The sequence below is a fragment of the Mixophyes fleayi genome, chromosome 7, assembly GCF_038048845.1.
Source record: "Mixophyes fleayi isolate aMixFle1 chromosome 7, aMixFle1.hap1, whole genome shotgun sequence".
In the NCBI taxonomy this organism is placed as follows: Eukaryota; Metazoa; Chordata; class Amphibia; order Anura; family Limnodynastidae; genus Mixophyes; species Mixophyes fleayi.
Window position 1 is genome coordinate 37,696,901 of NC_134408.1, and position 25,147 is coordinate 37,722,047.

The following is a 25,147-nucleotide window of genomic DNA, read 5'->3' on the forward strand; positions in this document are numbered from 1 at the left end:
ACATTCTTACCTACAGAATTGTAAGTGGATGTTATGGAAAGGAATGTAGAGAAATCTATTTATTATGAAAAAATTACGGGTGCCGGGGATCCCCCTCTAGAAGAATGTAAAATATGAAGACACTACAGTCATGGCCAAAAGTTTTGAGAATGACACAAATATTGGTTTTCACAAAGTTTGCTGCTTCAGTGTTTTAGACCTTTTTGTCAGATGTTGCTATGGTATACTGAAGTAAAATTACAAGCATTTCATAGGTGTCAAAGGCTTTTATTGGCAATTAGTTTATGCAAAGAGTCAATATTTGCAGCGTTGACCCTTCTATTTGAAGACCTCTACAATTCGCCCTGGCATGCTGTCAATCAACTTCTAGGCCACATACTGACTGACTGATGGCCGCCCATTCTTGCCTATTCAGTGCTTGGAGTTTGTCAGAATTTGTGGGTTGTTGTTTGTCCACCCGCCTCTTGAGGATTGACCACAAATTCTCAATGGGATTAAGGTCTGGGAAGTTTCCTGGCCATGGACCCAAAATTTAGAAGTTTTGATTTCTGAGCCGCTTTGCGAGTAAATTTCCTTAACGGATGCCTGCATAAAACACCACGGGTCATTTACTAAGACATTGTGAAGTGCATCTATATATGCGCAACTGGTGCACACTGCAATTGAGAAATTCATGACCCATCTGTGCTTAGAAGGTCCATGTGACCTTTTGTGACCTCCCAGAAGGCACCCAGACTTTGTAATCATGTGGATGAGACACACACACACAGTGATTTTTTTGTCATAGCACTCACCGGAACTGGGTTACGGTACCTTTTTTTCGACGGATTTTTAAAAGTAACTTTTGAACATTTGATGTTTGGTCCACGTGGACTTGAATCACCCTGTCGAGCGTAGCAGGTCGCAGGCAAAATCATTAAAACGGTGCATGCGGGCTGCTTGTGTGTCGAGTTTGATGCATGCGTACTTCGTCCGTGCTGGTTGTGATGGCGCTGCTCGGCTTGTGGCGCTGCTCAGCTTGTGATTGGTGGTGTGGTTGCATGCTGAGAGCTTACTGCGGGCAGTGACCGTTACGTTTCGTTGCACAACTGACATGTGTGGGTGTGTGTACAGTGATTGACTACATGATGTGAGTTCCGGCACCTTTTTTCTTTCAAAAAAAGCACTATATACATACATACTGGATATATTGATTGTGTAACTAGTAATGTTGGCATCTTGGGCAAAAAGGAAATGTGACGCCCCCATGCCAGTTTTAACCACATTAATGTAAAATATGAATTCCCTGCGCCCCCTTCATGTTTGCACCCTGGGCTGCCGCCCCTCTTGCACAGCCCTAGTTACGGCCTTGCTGCAAAGTGTATATTTTGCAAAGTTAAACTAAGCCAATCTTTCCACAGTGCCGCCCGCACCAGTAAAAAGAATTGCCAACCCTGAATGGGGTAATTTTCCACTAAACATATCAGAGCATGCATAAATGATAAGAAACAAAAGTTAATTGATAACCATAATTCACACCAGACAGCTTCAATAGATGACTACATTGGAAATCATTGAAATGCCTACAGAATGCAAGCAAATCCTGCTGCTAGGGCCCGAGAACTCGGAAACAGGATAGGTGCACAATTTGGCTATACATGTAGGCCGCTCGTGCTGAGTAACCGGATCACTGCCAGCGTCACTGAGGCCTGTTAGTGTGCTCAGGAGGTGACTGAGCAGTAATCTTCACATTCTCCCACATGCCTGATAATCTTCTGATGGGATTATTACAGTCGTTTTGTCACACACTGCGATATCATTCCAGTTACCGGGTATCGCAAAAGTGTGTTTGAAGACATAATAAATGCAGTTCAGTGTCTGCTTACTCTCCTGGTAATTTAAGCCTTAAATTATGCAAAACCATGCATCAGAGAATCAGAGAAAATGACTTTACCCCAGTCCTCAGCAGTCCAATCCCTGTACCTTTTGCAGAATATTAGTCTGTACCTAATGCTTTTCCTGGAGAGAAGTGACTTCTTTGCTGGCCTTCTTGACACCAGGCCATCTTCCAAAAGTCTTTGCCTCACTGTTCGTGCAGATGCACTCACACCTGCCTGCTACCATTCCTGAGCAAGCTCTGCACTGGTAGTGCCCCGTTCCCGCAGCTGAATCGACTTTAGGAGACGGTCCTGGTGCTTGCTGGACGTTTTGGGCACCCTGAAGCCTTCTTCACAACTATTGAATCTCTCTCCTTGAAGTTCTTGATGATCTGATAAATGGTTGATTTAGGTTCAATCTTACTAGCAGCAATATCCTTGCCTGTGAAGCCCTGTTTGTGCAAAGCAGTGATGACTGCACATATTTCCTTGTAGGTAACCATGTTTAACAGAGGAAAAACAATGATTTCAAGCACCACCCTCCTTTTAAAGCTTCCAGTCTGTTATTCTAACTCAATCAGCATGACAGAGTGATCTCTAGTCTTATCCTCGTCAACACTCTCACCTGTGTTATCGAGAGAATCAGTGACCTGATGTCAGCTGGTCCTTTTGTGGCAGGGCTGAAATGCAGTGGAAATGTTGTTTTTTTGATAAAGTTCATTGTCATGGCAAAGAGGAACTTTGAAATGAATTGCAATTCATCTGATCACTCTTCATGACATTCTGGAGTATATGCAAATTGCCATCATTAAAACTGAGGCAGCAGACTTTGTGAAAAATAATATTTGTGTCATTCTCAAAACTTTTGGCCATGACTGTATATTTTCAGGAATTCCATAAACCTATGAAATCAGACATAAGATGATTTTCTGGGGGCACCTCTATGTAGTGGACACAGCCTTAAAATGTAATAGATGGACAAGTAAGGTCACTTGCGCCCATAAACCAAGCACCGCGGGCCACTACAGTTTCAGGGTGATTTTATATGACAGAAGTCTATATATAAAGTACAAATTGCCAAAAACCCACCCTTAATAATAACGGTGCAGATGATAATGTGCCTTCCTTACCTGTACAGTGTGGAGATGTTCCTCATATCGAACCCTGACGAGTTTATAAGTTCCAGGAATGCTTTGGCCAGGTCTGGTGTAATGTCACATACTGTATCAAGCTGCTTTGTGGCATTGTCATAACTAATAAAAATCCGAATCTGGGAATAGAATGAAAGATCAAACAAATTATATCTAAAGTACACGTAATTATAAGATTGTCTCACCTAGAGATGTGAAAAACCAGAAAAAACAGGAAGAATTACCTGTTTGTAATAGAAAAAAACTGTTATGAAGTATTTTCTTTTAGACTGAAGAAAAACATGTTAAGAGAAGTTTTTCATATAGTGTTACCCTTTATTTCCAAAAATGTTTTCTAAGTAACAACTATGACATAGAAACAGTTTTTTGTAATATTATCTACAGTATAGGTTTACAGATACTGTCAAATGACGTATATATTTCCAAAATCTACTTTGATAACCAAAAACATCCTTGTATGTATAAGGTGCCCTGTAGACATTAAACCTCCTTTATGAGTGTAAGTAATACGGTAAATCATAAAGATGCAAGTGCAAGTAGCTATCTTCAACGTTCATCTCGATCCATACATCCTACTGCTTCTTCTACAAGCCTAAGGCTGGGTACACACTACAGGGTTTTCAGCCGACTATTGGGTCAATCGAGCGATCAATGACCGATCGGGCCAATATTGCATTAGTGTGCATACTTAAACGATGAACAATAGTCGTTCCAAAGTACCGATCGTCGTTTCATTTGATTGATCAGCAGAACTATAAATCACGTTCCAATGTTGTTCCAATCCTGCAGTGTGTATGCACTGACGATCAGGATCTCCATAGGCTTTATAAAGCCACGATCTTTTCAGCCAATGGTTAGGATAGCTGAAGAACACAGATCTGAGGGTAAATGAATCGGCATGCTGATCGCGACTTTTTTTTCTCCAGTCGTTGGTACAATCGTTGTAAATAACACATTGTTCGTAACATTCTGTAGTGTGTACCCAGCCTAACAAAGGACTGTCCAACCAACTTCCTCAAGTATCCAAATATTTCGACCAGCTGTATACAAAACACTCTCAATATCTTCATTTGCAGACAAGAAGAAAATTGACCAAGCTCTTGATGTTTGCAGTGCTTACAGGGGGATGGACAAAAATGCGCAGAGAAGGAATCATAAACGCTGTGATAACACCTCAGCTAGTTTTTTTTTTATAAATACAGTATTTAGAAAGGAAACAGATAAAAGCAAGTACAATAAAAAACAATATAACACCAACACACAAATTATTTCTTTCATTTTGTTTTTTTTTGCATTATGTAGCAGGGAAAGAAAAGCTAGGGGAGAGAGGGACAGGATAGTGTGGGGGGGGGATGGGGGGTGAGAAGGGATGGGGAATGGGGGAATAAACAGGTACATAGCTCACATAAATCACACGTCAAGCACAGGTAGACACGTATACAACAACCCATAATAGAAACAAAGATAACCCGTTGTGCTATATAGTTCTGGGGAGCACGGTGCCCAAAGAACCTGAACTGTGAAAGGAATGAAATCTCACAATGTGTGGGACGGAACAGAGGAAGACAGGCAATTACGGCTTCCCTAAGGTAGCAGGGGCCCAGACAAGGTCAAAGTTATGTTTCTTGTCGTGGAGATAGTAAGTAATACATTCCATGCTTGCGATATGCCAGACATAGTTTTTAAGAGCCAACACTGTAGGAGGGACAGGGTTCTTCCAGCAGTTGGCTATTAGGGATTTGGCAGAGGACATGAGAAATTAATTTATTAGACGGAGCGCTCTCGTCAGGCATATGGCGGGAGAGAAGGAAGGTCCAGGGGTCCTAGGACAGTGATCGATCTGAGTCAGATCGATCCGATTGAGAGTTAAGAACAGAAAGAACCATGTTCCAGAAGGAGATTATGCAGGGACAGGTCCACCAGATGTGGAGAAGCGTACCTCTCTGACCACAATTCCGCCAATAGCTCGGAGTGGACTTAGGAAACATTTTGAAGAGTTTGGTGTATAATTCCACCTATAATACAGTTTGTAAGTCATTTCTTTAAGTTTTGTAGAGGTAGAGCTAGTGGCAATCCCTTCCATAACCTTCTCTCAGCAGGACTCATCTAGAAGAGGGCCCATCTCCCATTTCTGCTCATGGCGGCATTGAGAGTCGAAGGTATTCTCGATCAACCATCTAGTTTGTTTTTTATGTTATAGAAACACGAAATAGAAGAGAATAGGCATACTAATAGACTATTAGGAGAAAAATATCTAAAGCCTTTAGAAGAGAAGTAAATTATTTGCTTTGCTAACTGACAATGTAAGTCTTATGATGAATAAATATTGTTATTTATATTATGCACAAATAGCAGAATTGCATGCATATTTACAGCTGTGAACGAATGCATCGCTGGGACCCATACCGAAATTTGGGTAAGGACCCGGCGTCGCCTCCTGGGCCCCCTGCTCTGTTTTCATTAAGTTAGTAGATCTGTTATTACTGTCTGATATGATAATCTTAATAGCAAGCCAAGGCAAGTTGAACATAATACATGTTATGTTCTTATAATAGCAATGTGAATTTAGATATTCTAGAAAATATAATCCCCCCCTAAAATAAATCGTTGGTAATCGTTAACACGATTACCACAATTACGACACCCACCTAACCTACAAAAAAACGCCAAAAGTATTAAAAAGCGATGTCAATATTAATATACTTACCTGAAAAGCGACTGTCTACATAATCGATGATGCAGAATGCTGACTGCATGTGATTTTGAATGAAGACCTGTCCGGCACTACAGTTTACTGTCATCGCGACTTCTATGAAAGTTAATTTAAAGTGGCAATGTAGGGACCCCGCAGGTTAAGTGTTTAAACACTTAACCCATTAGGTCCAATATTACATTAGCCTATACGCTCCCACGATCATGTTTTATAATAGCAAAGCACATTGTATGGTTTCATTTGTTTTTATAACCGGACTAACAATCTCTTTAAATGATGGAACGATGTCGATCAAATTCTGAAGTGTGTATGAACTCTCAACCAGCAGTGTAGGCAGATCTCCATAGAGTTTACAATCACGATCTTTTCAGGAGATGGTTACGACAGATGCACAGATCTGAAGGTAAATTGTGTAAAATCGTGTAAGTGTGTGGGCATGAATTGGCATGCTGATCAGTACTTTCAGTGGTTGGTAAAATCATACTTGCCAACCTTTGGCAAGCTAATTCCGGGAGATCCCAAGCAGGGGGGCGTGGTTGGAGGGTGGGAGGGGGGCGTGGTAATTCGCACCTTTTTGGCTCCACCCTGCGACAAAATGCTGGTTATGTTGCAGGGGCGGGGCCAAAATTACGTGATTCCCCGCAAATCGCGTCATTTTAAGGAGCATGTTGCCATATGCCGGATATTTGCCTGCTCTCCCTGGAGCCCGGGAGACCTACCCGAATTTCGGGAGTCTCCTAGACATTTCGGGAGAGTTGGCAAGTATGGGTAAAATTGTTAAAAATATCGCATTGTCAGAAGTTTTCTGTAGTGTGTACCTAACTTTAGGATATTAAGGTTTAGGAATAGAAAATACATATCCTAATGAAGGATGATTAAATCAAGCACAAAGAGCCATCCTGTCTGGCTTGTGAATACATTCCGAACCCTTATCTAGTTTGCCTAGAGATGTAGCTAACAGCACAAACTTACAGTCTCTCACCTGTAATGTGTGGGTAAATAGCAATGTCCTAGCAGGGCAGAATAATTACAATCTATATAAATGGTTACAGCTTAATGCAACATTAGATATTCACTCCATTCTGCTTTAAGCATAACATTTGCCTGACTAGATTTGGATCAGAGAGAGATACCTCACCTAGCTAGACCTCCTGTGGTTTAGGTAAACAAAGATAGCTTCTATTAAACAATAGTCTGGTCTACAGGACCTGATAATCTAATTGTCCATGTATGGTTTCTACAGATCTAGAAGTCACATAGACTTCTCATCTGGCATAAGTAAGCAATAGGATTCTTAGGACTAACAAGAATACCTCACCTACAGTGTAACATATAACACAACACAATCTCATATATTACCAATATTCAGGATGATATTCAAACACAGTTTGGGGTGAGCGGAGACATGCTATGGAGAATGAAAAATACATATACTGAATAGATAGTCATAATGTGTGCTAGGGCAGGCTAGGGGGACATTGCGATAAAAAGTATATATTCAGGTTTCATCACAGTATGATGGATTACATGTGAAATACACATAATTTTTTATTTGAACTGCAGTTCAGTCATGCATTAAGTGTTATCATATGGAATAAATAAAAATCGACTTAACTGAAAACATTATTTTCATTATACTAATTCATACTTGCCAACTCTCCCAGAATACCCGGGAGACTCCCAAATTCCGGATAGGTCTCCCTGACTCCCGGGAGAGCTGGCAATTCTCCCGCATCTGCCCACTTCCTAGTGAAGTGGGCAGATTTGAAGCCTCCATGATGCGATTCTCCAGGAATCGCCATCATTTTGGCCCCCTGTGTTAAAATGACACGTTTGTGCCATTGCGTCACAGGGGGCGGGGCCAAAATGATGCGATTTGCGGAGCCCCGCCCCCCCATGCCCACCTCTACTCCAAGACTCCCAGAGACTAGCCTGTAAAGGTTGGCAACTATGTACTAATTAAGAGACACGCTGGATCATCAGACTGGGCCCTGGTCCCTGGCACTTAAGTAAAAAGAACTAACTTGCAAATTTTCTCTGAAATTAAGTGCATGAGTGCTTATGTCGCCATTACACAATCACTGCTCACACACACCATGAAAATGCATCTTTGGTGGGAAATGATGGCCGGCAGTGATTTGGTGCTATTTCTGTGTTCCTGTTTTCTGTTTTCTCTGATGGTGGATTTACTTGCTAGTATAATAAATATTTTGTGGTCGATTCTGGCTAGAATTGCTTCTCTTTTCTTCTAATTAGCGTTAATTTATTACAATAGCACAGAATAGCACAACAGTGAATTAACCATAACCACCAAGTTTTATATGGAACGATTCTGTTATACAGTGGGCAGTATGTTACCAAGTCAGATTGTGCGACTGCTTGTCTGATCAGTGCAAGTTCTATTAATTAAAGCTGGAATCTGATTGGTGTAAATTAATTAATGCACCGCTGAGGTATTTACAATACTGGTTTTTAAACCAATGTTCAGGCCTCATCAACACAGCATTTACAATATGTCAAGAGCAGGTTTGAGAAGAACTGAACTACACCATATAGTACAACTAGGCAGTAACTCATAACAACCCATCATTTATTAGCTGTGAACGGGAAATAAATTACGAAGTTTGATTGGTTGCCATGGAACTATATAATGAAATGACCCACTGAGCCGCCCCCTCAATGCTGTCTGTAGAGACCTGTCCTGGCCATAATAGGCATTACTGTCAGTCTAATATTCAGACTTGACAGCAGCACCAATTAGTTGCAAAATGTACCATGTGTTATTGAAAATAATGTATGCATAATGTATATATGACAATTGATATTATTCGCATCCAGAACTGTGATGCCAAGTGTATCTCCAAATCCCATACAGGCCTGGTATGTGTTCTGCTAGATGGGGGCAGAAAAAGATTTATCCTGGGTGGTCAGATCTTTTAACCTTTTAATCTGCAACCTTAATGATGTCCATACACGTCGTAGTTTATTTGGGCTGAGCAACTTTATATCAAACAAGTAGATCAGTGAATAATATTAGCAGATTAGGCACAACCATATTTTGACCACTAAGCATTAATATCAGCATATGACCAATTACCTTTCATTTAGAAACACACACATCCAATCCCACGTCAGCCAGCAGAAATAGATAAAGGTGGCCTATTGGTTCTTCTGAATTTTATGGTTTAGCAGACTTCATGATTTTTACACCATTTTTACACCATTTCTAAAGTTTACTAAATATAACCAAATTAAACAGTAGAAATTAGCAAAAACTTTTAAAAAAATGTTCAAAACTATTCAACAAAATGTTAATCTTATTCTGCACTTGGCAGCAAAATTAAACATGTTTCAAGCGCGGAATTTGGCCTTAAGTGAGGTTGGACTTACCCTAACCATAACAAACAGCTGGAGTAATTTACCATTGTCATCCCAGATCTATTCAGACTATAATTTCCAGAAAATGCGATTTTACAAATACAGTGCAGAATATCATTCCGCAGAATGATGTAACAAAAGGGGAACTTGAAGATTGTGATGTCAGAACTTTGTAACTGCAAAATGTCCTGTTCTGCCGCAAAGCTTGGATTGCACAAAATTTAACCGCAACTTTGCTCATGACACGTTAGCAACTGAACAGTTATTTGCCTCCAAAGTAACTGAGAGTAGACAGCAGAGCACCCCCGTACTTATTGACAGCTAGCAGCAGGCAGCAAAAGCCTGGATTAGAGGGTGAGGCTACATAAGTAGCAATGAACTTTTTTGTTTTGCTGAGACCCTAAAGGGTATATTTACTAAAATGCCGGTTGGAAAAAGTAAAGATGTTGCCTATAGCAACCAATCAGATTCTAGCTGTCATTTTGTAGAATGTACTAAATAAATGATAACTAGAATCTGATTGGTTGCTAAAGGCAACATCTCCACTTTTCAAACCCGCAGTTTAAAAAATATACCCCTAAGTATCAATGTGCCTATGTTCTGGGACCACACAAAAACCTGACCACAATTAGACTGGCTTGCAAATCTGACAATTAAGCCACCTCAAAAAACTTCTGGGGTCCATACCACCAGCTTTTGTCCCTCTGGGCTACATTATCCTGAAGATAGATACATTTGTGATTAACAGCTTTATTATGTCCTTTAGTTCCACCATAAGGCAGCAGGAGGTCAGATTGTTACCAATTTGGGGATATGAAGCAAAAAAAATAAAAATAAAATTATACTGACACAATCGCTCACTCAGAGCTACATCAGACCTACAGAGTGTCATAAACAAAATAATCCAGTACTGTATGTACATGTATACTAAAAAACAAAAATAATGTAATTTACATTTGTGATTTACTTACTTCATTGACACTGACTTTCTTAATTTCTTCGAGCGGTAGATGTACCATGTACCTGCCTAATATCCAGAGGCTCTCCGCAGTCACCCATGACATGGATCCATTGAGTTCTGTGTACATTTAAGGATATTAATTTTAATACATAATAGCGTATACACTGCATGATATATAGTGGGACTCTGTTTCAAGAAGAAATTGGGAGCAAAGGAAAATATCCATACTAGTTACAACAAAACATTCCATTTACGTTTCTGCAATTATTTGACTTCATCAGTGGTAAATAATTAGCTAGGAATTACCCAATTTTTGCTTTGCTAAACCTTTCAAATCAAGCCGTCAGATTTTAGTCATTTATTCAGTTGTTTATCCTGAAATAAAAAGCCCTAAATGGATCATTGTGCACAATAAATGGTCATATTCCTCTGTACAAGTCTGTTAATTAATATAATATAGCTTCTATAATCATTTATATAACTACTATTTTCTCTGTAGCTTACACCCTTTGCTCACTGTCAGTAATTCTCTAGCTCATGAACTAAGGGGCATTTGTTGGTACCAACATGCATGGGGAATATTAGTAACATGCCCTGTAAAGAACAGCTATAGGGAACATTCACAAATATATCTGTGTCTCCAGACCTTGTCAGAAATATAAAATTATTTTTGTTCGATGAGGGAAGGTAATTTCCTCTGTACTCTTTACTTCCTATGAAACAGTCCTCCTGTATGGCTAGTAAATTAAACAGCAGGCGCTGATAATGCTAAAATGGCAATTTTCTAACAGCTAATGTAAAATATTAGAATTTTAAACCAGCTTACATTTTAGCTATATTTTTGGCACACTATTATAGTGGTACACATTATAAATGAATTGTCAATTAATGTAAACCTTTATATCAGTCAACCCAGTGCCATGAAAGTACAGACTAAACTAATGGTCTTAAGTCAGTTTGGTGCTATCCAGACTTCCTTACATTTTTTTCAAAAAAAGTACCATGGTAGATAACCAATTTACTACAGAAGTACAGTTCAACTTCATGGTAATTTAATTTTTACAGTGTCATGGCAATCCTGAGCCTTTCTGTAAGGATTGCTGTAGATGTATGAGTACGTGTTAGGTGGAAGTGACATCACTGCCATCCACTTGCCATTCAGGAAGTGCTGGCTGACAGGAAATACCTGGCAGCCATCTTCAGTTCTCAGTATTATACCACACAGTGAAGACATGTTCTCACCATAGTTGCCAATTCCGCTTATAACAAGCGGAATTGGGCTTGGTTTTTTTTCAGAGTTGCAGGTTTTTTTCTGCTGGTCGCGGGTTGCGGTTTTTGGGCTTCACAGCAATTTTTTTATTTTTTTTTCAAAAAACTTTATTGCCTTGTGTATAACAACACTTTAGTCAGTGTAAGAACGCTGCTAGTCTCTTATGTGGGCGTGACCTCAGGTGTTGGTAGGTAAACTTCAGTTTGTTGTATGCAGTAGATATGGAGAGTATATATGTGACCAGACAGAACATGATGTGTGTAATTATAGCATACTTGCCGACTTTCTCCCATTGCTTTCCGGGAGATTCAGTGGAGGAGGTGGGCGTGCGGGGGGCGGGGCTCCAAAATCGCGTCATTTTGGACCCGCCCCCCGTGACGCAATGACGCAAACGCGTCATTTTACAGTCAGGGGCGGGGCCAAATGCCGCGATTCCCGGAGAATCGCGGTATTGTGGCCCTATTTCTGTAAATGCGGGATTTTGCCATACTCCTCCGGGAGTCCGGGAGACTCCCCCAACATGCGGGAGTCTCCCGGACATTCCGGGAGAGTTGGCAAGTATGAATTATAGTGCAAAGCTAGGGATATATTGTAGTGTACAGAGAAAACAAACCCCCTAAAGTGCAGCTATAACTCCTGAATCTTCATCTTTAGTTATTATAACTGCAGAAACTGCTATGGATCCCATTACTATTAATATTACCTTGATATTTGTATAATAAATAAAAAAATAATTAATTTTTAGCTTTTTTTGGGCTCTTTTTAGGTTTGTTTGGGCTTGTTTTGGGCTTGTTTTTCATTTAGCAGTTGCTTGTTTTTCATTTCAGAGTTGGCAACCCTGTTCTCCAGCCTTTACTTTTGATTTGAACCCAGTTCTACAATTGCCTTCTATAAGGGCTACAGCATAAGGAACACAAAAGCTACTTTAGACTTTATTTGCTAAAATGGTGCAAGGAGAGTGGGGGCTGGGGGCAGCTGCCCCTGTGCCAGTCCTATAGTGGTCTACCTTGTGCTGGGTCACTGGGCCATCTGCATTTTAAAATATTCCTAATAGTCTGCTGAGCCGAGTCTTGCCCCCCTGGGGCTAAAATTTGCCAGCCCTCCCCTGAGCACAATTGATGGAACCTATAGCTGCCTAACAGATAATAGCTTTATTAATCTTGCTATACTAAAAGCTCATAACTAGCTGGATGCTATTGATTGCATCACATCAGTGTTCCTTGTACCATATAATTAAATGCACCTCATAGTGTGTCTCTGTTACCTATATCATGTTTCCCAGCTGTGTAACACATTTCATTGTAGATGGGAGCATAGTTATCGTCTCAAACATTACTAGTGTAATTAACATCTTCTGACTGTTATTTCTTTATCTACATTTCACTTCAGTTCAGTGTATGTTGTGGTGGGATAAAACTACCCTGGGCCGTGTTCAAGCCAGGTGCACCTACTTTGCATTTCTGTGCTTAAATTTACCACTGAAATAATCATAGTTTTTAAATAATCTCAATTGAACACTTTTGATTTCATGTTTTCTTTAGAACACACAGCACGTAGTTCACCATGATGAGTGTGATTTTGTTGCATATATTAAACACCTAGGCTGAGCGTGCTGTGTGTTCTTATATGTAAGAATTCAAACCCAATAGAGCTGCTGCCAGCGTCTGCAGCTTAACTGAGTACTGATTATTTTAGCTCTTAGGCAGCTCCTTTTCCCAACCTTGTGTCTGCTCATTATGACTGACATTCAGCTGTTTTGGTTTTCCTGGCTCAGCCTCATGGCTTTCTATTTAGACCAATCTCTTCCACTTCATCTTGTGCTTCCACCTATAATCTTGTTCCTCCCCACTTCTGCTGTTTGTCTTTGTACTGAGTCCAGTTTGTTACTGACTTTACTTCTACCTCATCCTTTTGTATCTGTGTGTTGATCAGTTTACCAAATCCATCTTACTTGCTACTACGTCGGATCTCACCATTCTGGGCCCTAACTTATTTTACTCGGCCAGGGGCAAATGCAGGATTTGAGGAGGGGGGTTTCCACACCACATCTCCAGTGGGCGTGACTAGCATGTGTGGGGGCGTGGCTATAATTGTACAACATTTACACACAAAAAAATCTATATATATATATACACACACATTTTTTTAGATATTAAAAGGCTTATGTCTGATATCTTAACCCCTTTACCTTGTTCTTCGTCATAATAAACTATCACCTTAGAGTAACGACACGAGACTTGATTGTGGCAAAATTAAATGAATTTATTAACAATGGTGGAGGAGAATAAAGCAGTCAGTCCGACGTGTGCCAGGCCAAACCCAACTGTCCTAGCATCTCCTTAGGACTACCATCCCGGGCGCCAACACCCCCTGGGTTCACGAGGGGAACAACCAATCAACCCAAGGCGCACATACCTACCTGGATGGGGCACTACGTTCTGATTCTACCGAACCCGCCCATCCTCTGGGCTATACGGAAAGCAACCACAGGGCAACCCACAGGGGCGGTACCTGAACCGAGACTAATAGCCGATTCACTCGAAGAGAGGCGGGTTCAACGTGCCCTAATACCGTAAATGTGCGCCCACACATCCACTGGCCGTCGACTGAACTGCATTTTCCGGCAAACTCCCATCTTCGCGGATCACTATGACCACTATCAGCACTGACATCCATCTTGCAAGTAGCCTTCAATTCTCCAAGTTCTTATGAACTACGAAACCAGGGAGGGTGGGTGGGCAATATCCAGATCTGCAAGACTGATTCAAACTCCGCCTTCCCAACTTATAACCTCTGAAACCCTCCCCTATGACACCGTAGGGGCATACCTAAATAGTTAACCATTAACACTCCACAGAATAGCTCAGTTAAAGATACAGCAAAGCTTTTATTATCCTCCGTTCCTATGCAGAACTCAGTTCTTAATATATATAGATAGATAAATACATATATACATATATATGTATATGTGTATATATGTATATGTCTATATATATATATATATATATATATATATATACACACACTCATATATATATATATATATATATATATATATATATATATATATATAAAGTTATCGGGTTACAGGGTGAAGCCAGATATTGCAATATTGTATGGTGTTTGACCAAAGACAAGCAAACTTATATAGTGTTTTGTATAGTGTTCACACAGCTCTCCAGAAATGGAGTCTTTGGTCTATGAATTAAAACACTATATAAGTTTGCTTGTGGCCAGTATATGAAATTGGAGAGCTATTTTCCGATTATTTGAGATAGCCATATAAGCCCTCACCGTTTGTTCACCAGGGAACACAGCCAGTGAGGTATTGCTGGGAGATATGTGAGGGAGGAGCTGCTGCGGCCGCGCATGCGCAGCAGCTCCATTTTGGAGAGGGTGAATTGTACAGCAGCCACGGTGCTGTATAGGCAAAATGGTTTTCATGTTTAAAGACATGCATTGGCACACGATCGATCACGGAGGGGAGGGGTTTCTGGAGAACCAGAAACCCCCCCTGCGTGCGCCCCTGTCGGCCTGTATTTTGCTACAGCGTCTGGGCTCCAGGCAAAAGCACAATATCTAGAGGAGGGTTTCCATGCCATGCCCCCAAAGTGTATGTAAGGGCGTGGCTATCATTTTAGACAATGCTAGGCTGCGCTCCATCTCTTCCCATCCTCTTCAAATACATGGGTAATGGTAGCCAACTGTCCTGATCCTGATGGAGCAGTCCTAATTTTGTGTGACTGTCCTGCTCAGTCAGGACTTTGTTCTGACTGCAAGGATGTATGTCCTGCTTCACACTGTACTACTTTACTAATGGCGAGCTGCAAGAGTCTAACTGGTGCATGCAGCTTTGCACTTAGCTAGCAGAACAATGTGAGGTAGTACATATATCCCAATCATTGTTGCAGTTGGGGCAAAGTCCTGTGTGAGTGGGACAGTCACACAAAATTGGGACTTCCCTCACCAGAATCAGGACAGTTGGCAGACTGTGCTGTGCTCTTCTACCTGTTCTTGTAGCTTTCACTACCTGCAGCCACTGGTCTCTTAAGCTCGGTTGCTGCCTGGATCCTGGAATGTTGGGGCCCTGTTTGGATAAAAGGCATAGGTAGATGAAATATGGAAAGTGTTGCAGTGAGTTAACCATTTAGGTCTTCCTCCCCCTACCAGCCCCAACGTTAAATCAATAGCACCTACGTTTAATAATTACTACGTGAAACCAGAGCAACGTTAAATTAATGGAAATCACATTTAATAAATAGACCTATTTCCCCCCAATTAGCTTCAACATTGAATTAATAGATTTTATAATTTATAGAATTTATAGATAGACCTATTTTTCCCCCATGTCTGACATTAAACGAATGCTACTCACATTTAATAAATACACCTTTTCCCTCCCAAACAGCCCCAATATTAAATAATTAGTAATCCATTTTAATAATTAAACCTATTTCCCTCAAATTGTCCTAATATTAAATAATTGGTATTCACAATTAATAAATAGCCCTCGTTCTCCCTAAACTCATTCCCACATTAAATTAATAATCCCCAAACCACCCTAGTATTAATTAAATAATGCCATCACACCACTTAATTTAATATGTCCCCACTATTACATTAAATAGCCACAATCATAAAATAAATTGCCCCCACCAATAATTCAATATTTCCTACCCAATATTAAATGATTATAACCCTCCATCACCATTAAAGGAATACCCAGCCTCTACCCCTATGACAGTAAGAGCCCTGCCCCTACACTTACCTTGTATCATCCGCCTTTCTAGAGGTAGACTCTTCTGTCATCCTCTCTTATTTCCTGCACATGTGGGACTGCACTGTCATGTACTGCCCATCCCACGAAAGATGGGGAAGGGACAAACAGTGTAGAAGGGAGCAACAGAAGGAATCTGTAGACTGCAGCACTAAAGTGCCTGGTCCTGAGGGAAGGAGCAGTCTGTCAATGAGTCCTGGCCAGAGGAGGGGGTATTCCAGGCAACTGGAAACCCCTCCTAAGTGCACGCTTGGACTCTTAGGGGTTCATTTATTAAGACCCCTCCGATAACAAGATTTTTTATGGGTCAACTCTTTCATCTGTCAATTTATTAAGAAAATGTCACAAGGTATATGTGAGGTTATGGGTGAGGATTGGAGTAAGTAGAAGGACCAATCATTAACAATATGGCTTCTCAGTTGTTTTTGTAGTGACTAAAAATGTCCACCACGTTAGTTGATGATGCAGCTTTAAATACCATATGTACTTTGAAAAACAATGTAAGTTTTTGAAGCGTTGTAAGCAACATAGAATGAATGTAACTTTTCCATATAGGAAAGTATTCCACCCCCCCCAATCTCTTTTTGCAGAAAAGTTTGTAATTTATTTTTTATTATTTTCTAAGACTCTTAATAATTTAAACACAAGTACTCCCATTGATGGCATTTGATGCAATTGTATTGCAATACTGATTTTTTTTTAGTCAGCAGATGGTGCTGTTTGATACAAGGGAGTAATTTTACAAAAATCACATACACTGTACATAATGTAAAAAATAATACCTTCAAAACTTTTTACTAATAAAATAAAAAAAGTAATTTTTATACAGAATAATGAAAAAAAATATTTTGATGACACTTCTCCTTTAGAAAATAAAATATAGGTGAATTTTTAAAGGCAAAATAATGCAGGCAAAGAACCCCCCCCCCCCCCCCTGTTCCATATGATGTAAATGCATCATTGTGAGCTACTTATTGCACATTGTAAAGGACAATGAATTGTCCTGCGATCTAACTTGTGTGTCCAGACTCGGACATTAGTAAAACATAACTTGCTCCACTGAGTTTGGTTTCCCTTTCACAGACTATCCTATTACCACACTATTGTTGACTACTCAGGTGAATAGCGATACAATACACACGCTCTTTTCTTTCTTATTTTACAAATAAAACCCTACAACAACTTGTACAGCAGTGTACATACTTCACACTCACCATTAGCTGTGTAGGATTTTTGTAGAATTTGAGTGATCCATTCATACAGGCCTCTCCGGTCATTGGCTGTTAATTTATCATACAGATCCCTAAATACGGATGACCTTCAAATAGAATTACAGAGGCATGAGCTCATGATGCCAGCAAGACATCTGGGATACTAAAAGGGAAGTAACTAAAACAAATGTTAGTATGAAGAAATATACCCTTTACAATGCAGCGCCGCTTTAAATTTAATCGCCGAAGACACTGAACACGCCGGAGTTGAAGAATCCGGACATTAATACATTTACCCCCAGGACTCCAGTGCTCTGTCCACCTGCAGACCTCTGCACTCCCAAGTGAACCTGAACCAGGACTCTCAGCCCTCCTGGCCCTCGCTGCACTCCACCTCGCTGACCGTTTTATATCTGTGTATGTCCCACTCCAGGCCACTATCTCTGGAGATCTCCACTGGATCTCACTTGTTCTCCGCTAAGAGGGCCACAACCTGCGGAGTGGGAGCTATGAAGTCCATACCTCCTTGCGGGGGTTCCTGCGAAAACCACCACGCTGCTTTGTGGGTAGAGACAACACAAGCAGATTCCGCAGCCCTTACTTACCCTCGGATTGTGACATATGCATTTTGCATTATTCCTTCTACAGTCAATATGGAGGCACCAAATACTGTATCTATAAAGAGAAAGAAAAAAATATGGCAGCGCTAAACAAACAAAATCAGTCTAAACCAAAATAATTGAATATATATATTTTTTTATTCTGAAATATAGGGAAGCACATATCAATAAAATCATACAGCGATATGTGGAACTAAAACATTTAAAACCCTAATTTCAACATCATAGTGAATACAAAGTTCAAATTGAATTAATCCTTAGGAGAGAAATATAAATTGATGGTAGAGTGAAAGTCTATGGAACTATAGAAAAGTCCCTCCATTACCGGTAATTAAATTTACTTAAAAGCAATGTATAGTCCCAGTATGTGAGTTGTGACTACCCTTGTAGAAGGGTTATCTGGCTTGCTATACCTCTCCAAACATCAATGGTGTTAGTTGGGTCCATAAAAGTTGATAAAGTTCCCAAGTTGGGTTTGTGTTTCTCCTAAAACCAGCAAATACATTAAATCTAATGCGTTTCTCCATTGAAACCAATGGTTTCTTCAGAAGGCAAGTACTGACTGTGTCCAGTCTTGGTGTTTATATTCCCAATCTCCAATCATGCCAAAGCATTAATTAGTTGTAATCTGTTTAGACTGAGATATTCTACATTTTAATGTATTAAGAGGTGGCCAGGTGGCCCAATGCCAGGTACACTGCTTTTTGCCTAACCAGGGGCGGATTGGTGATTGGCCTTACCGGGAGGAATCCCGGTAGGCCGGCACCCTAAAGAGGCCGCCCGGAGGCCACTTCACTAGGCTGCCTGTTGCTTACTGGGGTCCACAATGCTGTGAGGCCGGACAGGAACTTCCTGTCTAAATAGAGGAGCGATGCTGCGCACTGTCAGGTAAGTGTGAGGGGAGCCTGCTAATATATATATATAAAAACTATTATGAGAAGGGGCTTGTCATATATATATATATATATATATATATATATATATAGCAGCCCCTTCCCATCCATAGTATATATATATATATATATATATGAGCAACCCCTTCCCAATAGTATATATATATATATATATATATATATATATATATATATATAACTACTCTGGATGGGAAGGAGCTGGTCTATATATATATATATATATATATATATATATATATATATATATATATATATATACTATTATAGATGGGAAGGGGCTGTAATGAGAGACATGAAGGGGGCAATGGAAGAGATGTGAGGGAATGGGGAGGCTGCTATATTACTACAATGTGCGAGGGATTGGGGATGCTATGTTACTAAAATGTGTAAAGTAAAGGAAGGGGGGTCTTAATATGTGAGTGTGTGGAAGGTTATACATTTAATGGTGGAGTGTAGGTGGGGATTATTTATTTAACGAGTGCTATTTTATTTTTGAGGCTATTTAATTTAATATTAGGGCCTAAAAATTTAAGGCGAAGTGACGGGAAATTTAGTTTAATGCTGGGATGGTATAGTGTTATTAAACGAGTATGAGGCTGAGGTTGGGTAGGAAGGCTGTTTATTAAATTTGAATACGAATCATTTAATGCCGGGGATGGTTGTGGGAAATGGTTATCTTTTAAACGTAAATACTATTAATTTATTGCTGGGGCTGTTTAGAAGGAGGTTTATTTATTAAATGTGTATACTATTAATTTAATATCAGGTCTGATTTGAGGGAAATAGATCTATTTATTAAATGTGAGTACTATTATTTTAATGTTTGGGCTAGAAGGAGGCCTAATTATTGAATATGGGTGCCCTTTATTTAATGCTGCAGCTGGTTTGAGTTTTCTACATTTCATATATCCATTTTTTTTTTCTCCAAATAGTGTCCCCAACATTCCAGGATCCAGACAAGCAGCAACTGCTCTAAAGACACCAGCAGCTACAGATGGTGTAAGTGACAAGAACAGGTAGGAGAGAGCAGGACAGTCTGCTACCTGTAATGAATTTGTCGGGCCAATCCAGAATTTGTGTGACTAAGTGAGACATTCAGGATTTGGTCCGACTGCAAAGACAGTTAGGAGGTATGTCTCGCTTCACATTGTACTGCTTGAGAAGGCAGAGCTGCGTGTACTTTACACTTTGTAGAACATATGGCCAGCCCCCATTGTACTGACAATATCATTAATCCTTCCTCCTTTGCACTTACTATATCACCAGCAAACCCTTGATATTTGCTCTCCCCTTCACTTATGCCATTGTTAGCCCCCACTGTACTGATCTCATTGTCAATGCTCCCTGCACTGTTATCAATTAAAACCATCCCCAATCAAAGGGCACATTTAGAGCTAATAAACAAATGTTACAAAAGAAGAGTTTTGTTGCAGATGCTTAAAGCATTTCACCTTGATCACACCTAGAAAGCCATTTATTATAGGAATTACTTTAAATGCATTTTTTCTGAAACTCACAGTACACATATATAATATATTATATAGAGAGAGATTTGACTGTTATCTCATGACGTCAGGGGAAAGGTGCAACAGTGTCTGAGGTGCTCATATGCTGCTCTGGCAGGATGATCAAATACGATTGTGCCAACATGTTTCTTAATAGTTAAACTTATTAAACAAAGTCTAGTATGTTTCTATGTAGGAAATTTTGGAAGGATGTGTTAGTAGGCAATTAAACAAGTTGGAGCACAGAGGCATAAACCAGTTGCAGATTATGCAAAAGGATTAATGTAATTCTATAACACAGGACTGGCTGCTTCTTCCCGACTTTGCTTTAGAAATGACCTATTGTGTATTAAGTTATCACATCTAGGTTTTCCTAAATATTACTACAATCAAATTCAAGTACTTCCAAATATCACCTACTTTTGTGTTGGCCCTGCCTACAGTTGATTTGGTCCCGCCCACATGAGGCCACCTCAATAATTTTTTCCAGGGCCACTTTCAGTTCCCAATCTGGCCCTGTGACTAACATTAATTTACAAATAAAAGTAACCGTTTTCTACAAAGATCAGAGGAAATACAGTAAAAATTACCACTATGATCGGACATGTAAAATATGGCAGCAACAAACTTCTTGGAAAAGCAATCTGACCAGTATACAACACTAATAAATTCTAATTTGGCGGTTCATATCTTCTGCACCAGCTCCCTTTTCCACAGCGACCATTCTCTGTTAATAACAGTTTCCAATAATCATGTTACAATCTGATATCATTATATGTCCAGCTTCAGAGAGATTATTCTGCCTTTTACACAGGTGTATTAACTGAATGGCAATGAACACTTTCACCGTTTAAATGATGCATATGTTTACAGAGAGCGCTGATTGCTAGCAAGATGCCTTTTAAATCTAAAGCTACAACGAGCCAAGGCTCCATCATGTATAGACAGAATTTTCCCTCTGAAGCTGGACATACAATGATTCACAATATCAGATTGTAACATGTTTATTGCACGTTTTTATTACCAGAAAATGGTCTCTGTAGAGGCGGGTGTCGGCAGAGAATATATGAACTGATATTAGAATTTATTAGTGATGTACTGGTGAGATTGTATTTCCAAGAAGTTTGTTGCTGCCAAGGTCATATACTTTTCCTTTTGATTTGTATATTAAACACGTCAGATCATAGTGGTAAGAATTTTTCTGCATTCCTTCCGATTTTGGTAGTTGCTCTGATCTAAGTATTTATAATGTTTAAATCTTTATAACAGAAACCTGTTACTTTTGCTTGAAATTGAGTGTCCCTTCTATAACTGTGTACTGAGCAATAGATGCTTTAATATGATTGGAGATTAGGAGCTAGATTTACCGAAGGACGCATAGGTGAAACCGCCGGCTCTCAGTGGTTTTACCAGCGGTTTCAAATCTTGTAGTGCCACATTTGTGCAGTATAAATGGTGCCCTCATCAAGAAATAATATGTGTTGCCCCATCATAAAATATTGCTCCCATTAGCAATCAAATCCTCATCAACATCATCAACATTTACTTATATAGCGCCAGCAAATTCCGTAGCGCTTTTCCCTGTTAATATAATTATAGATCCATATTGGCCCATAATATAATAATACAATAATATTGCCCCTTTAACATAATGAAAGATAAAAGTTTCCCCATAAGTTAATTATAAATTAATTTTTTCCTCATAAAAATGATGATTGGCCCCATAATTCATATGTCAATGCTGCCTCCTCTTATGTTCAGAATGGCTTAGACAACATTTTTACGTTATCTAACCTGCCAGAAGCCTTTTCTCTGGCATTTTTCTTTTGAGGTTTTGTTGTTTTGAAACTTTTACACATCACCAGCGGTTTAACATTCCAGCCACAAACCACCCTATGGTATATGTGGCAGTTTGGAACGCTGAACGTCAAATTTGTGGCAATGTACGGAAAATCTCAAACCGCCGACTAACACTTTTTAGGAAATCCACCCCCATTATTATAAACACCAACACTGGACACAGTCGGTACTTTTGCTTCTGCAGAAACTGCTGTTTTTAGCAGAGAAACGAGCTAGGAATTAATATACTTGCTGATTTTAGGAGAAACAAATATCCAACCTGAAGCAGCGGGCGCCGATGTCCGCTAGGCTGGTGGCCTTTTAATGGCAACCGGCATCCTGAACCTAGACATTACCACGCTCCGCCTTGTTCTGAGCTGTTTGCAGACCAATCAGCGTCTTTGTGCTACTGCCAGCATCTATATGGTTATTAGGCAGAAGCAGCTGCCTTGTCTACAATCATTCAAGTGCTGCTTGTGAGGACTTGTTTGGCCTCTGTCTCTCCTTCATTCCCCAACAAAAGAAAGCCCCTTGCTGTCTATTACCTGTGTAGTTTATACTGAGCTATTGTGCTGTGAATACCGCTCTGATTTGATTTATTGTTGCGACTTGGACTGTACCTCGGATTTTGTTGTTTTTTCCTGCCCTTGACCACTGCCTCTTTTCTGGATCTGTTTTGACCTCTTCCTGCCCTGACCTTGGCCTGATTATTGGATTTTGCCCTGAACTCTGCCAGCCTCAGCCTGTATTTCTACTGAACGCATTCAGCCCTGACCTCAGCTTATTTACAGGCCCCACTATAGAACTCAACCCCCCTTGTCTGTGTATTGGACTGCATCATACTACTCTCGCTACTGTCTTCAACTTCCTTTAATGTCCAGTCCACCCCATTCAGCAATATCATGTTTATTAAGCATCTACACCCACGAGCTGGGGGCAACTTAGTACTCTGGAACATAGCATGTTCCTTGGAAAGAGGGCTGCTGTAGGTGAAGACCACGTGAAAAAGATTATTGAGGTTCATTATGCTGCTTGATCTTGCCATAACACAACCTGTGTGGACACAAAAATATGCTATCGATGTTTGGAGAGGTATAACAAGCCAGATGATCTTCCTACAAGAGTGGTGACAACTCACATACCAGGGGTTAATTCATCAAGCTGCAGGTTTGAAAAGTTGAGATGTTGCCTATAGCAACCAATCAGATTCTAGCTGTTATTTTGTAGAATGTACTAAATAAAGGATAACTAGAATCTGATTGGTTGCTATAGGCAACTCCACCTTTTCAAACCCGCAGCTTGATAAATTTACCCCTAGGACTATACATTGCTTTTAAATAAGATAAATTACAAGAGTGACTTTTATATAGTCCCACAGATTTTCACTTTATAACCAAGAAATCAACATATATTTGTCTCTCTATTTAGGATTAACTAATTTGGGACTTTGTTGAAATTATGGTTTTATATTTTCTGGTTCCACGGATGGCTGTATGATTTAATTGATATGTTCCTTCCTATATTTCATCAATATTTATAATAAATATTTATTTTTATATTCACTTATACTGGTTTCTGCTTTAGACTAATATTGTTTGTAAGGTGCGTTCTAGCACTGCCATATTTTTCTTTCTCTCTATAGATATTTGGTTTGAGGTTGCAGAGTCTCTTTGCTTGGCAAGCAGCTGGTCTTCACACATATAATAATAATAATTATAACTGGACACATTATACAATTTATTTCTCGCCTAAAGGTTTTTTTTTTTCAATTTGGAGGCACCTACCTGTGTTAATTATACACTTGATCTATCAAATGCTTTCTCCATTGCTATATTTATATCCATCCATTTATTCCTGTGCCTGGAGTGGTGCCATTTTTCTGAGAACCAAAAACAGTTGTCTCCCAACAGAATTTATTACATATGTCACAAACTGTTGACCTACAAAAAACAGATCTGAGACCCCAATTGGAATCCTGCCTCGTAGGTTGTTCACCTCCGCCTTATGCAGTGTTTTAAGAAAGATTTTTAAATAGTCCCATTGATTTTTTTATATCTTGTCTGCCATTTATATTTCCACTACTTTCCAATTTGATCACAAATAGGATGTTTCTATTTAAAACTTATTCATGAACAGAACACTATGCATTTTATGACAATCATTCTCACAGCACATTATATGACTATTTGATGCCCAACTAGATGCCTGCTGTTCATGGGCGACTCACTTACAGGTTTCTGAAGGGGTCATCTGGTATCTCAGCTGGCAGTCCAGCTATCATATCTGTTTGCAGGTAAATCCCTCCATACATACGTATGATTTGACCCAGTATTTTCACACAATCCGCTGAATTCAGGGCTGGAAGGCATTTCTGGAGGGTGATGTTGAATATGCTACGATTTCCTACAGGAGATTGAAATATCCCTTCTCTCATGGTTTCAAAGTCCACAACAATGCCGGCCATGTCCTGGGGACAGTAATACACATAAGGGAAATGTTACCTGCATTAGTATAGCAATCACCTGTAATTAGGGATATATTGACTAAACTGCGGGTTTGAAAAAGTGGAGATGTTGCCTATAGCAACCAATCAGATTCTAGCTGTCATTTTGTAGAATGTACTAAATAAATGACAGGTACAATCTGATTGGTTGCTATAGGCAATATCTCCTCTTTTTGAAATCAGCAGTTTAGTAAATCTAGCCCTTAGTCTTCATTCAGAGGGTCCCAAGTGCAGCTGTTAGTGTACAACAAAGTTTGTTGTCTGTGATGTATAGCTTCATAAATGCACCCATCACCTACACACTGGGAAGGCTTCCATAATGTGGGACCAATTGCTTCATGTGCAGTGATGTCACTGATGTCAAGTGAATAGACAGTATGTGTTCTCAGTGATGTCACTGATGTCTAGTGAATAGACAGTATGTGTTCTCAGTGATGTCACTGATGTCT

The 25,147-nt window shown here is 39.8% G+C and overlaps 1 protein-coding gene across 1 annotated transcript in view; it reads right to left on the bottom strand.

Moving 5' to 3' along the window:
- Nucleotides 1-11,164, bottom strand: part of OTOA (otoancorin) — a 46,122-nt gene extending 34,958 nt beyond the window's left edge. Inside the window, exons 1-3 of the mRNA XM_075179687.1 lie at nucleotides 11,041-11,164; nucleotides 10,070-10,176; nucleotides 2,987-3,126 (exon numbers count right to left, since the gene is read on the bottom strand). Of these exons, the coding sequence (XP_075035788.1) occupies nucleotides 2,987-3,126; nucleotides 10,070-10,162 (233 nt within the window). The 5' untranslated portion in view covers nucleotides 10,163-10,176; nucleotides 11,041-11,164. The remainder of the gene's footprint in view (nucleotides 1-2,986; nucleotides 3,127-10,069; nucleotides 10,177-11,040) is intronic.
- Nucleotides 11,165-25,147: the final 13,983 nt, after the last annotated feature.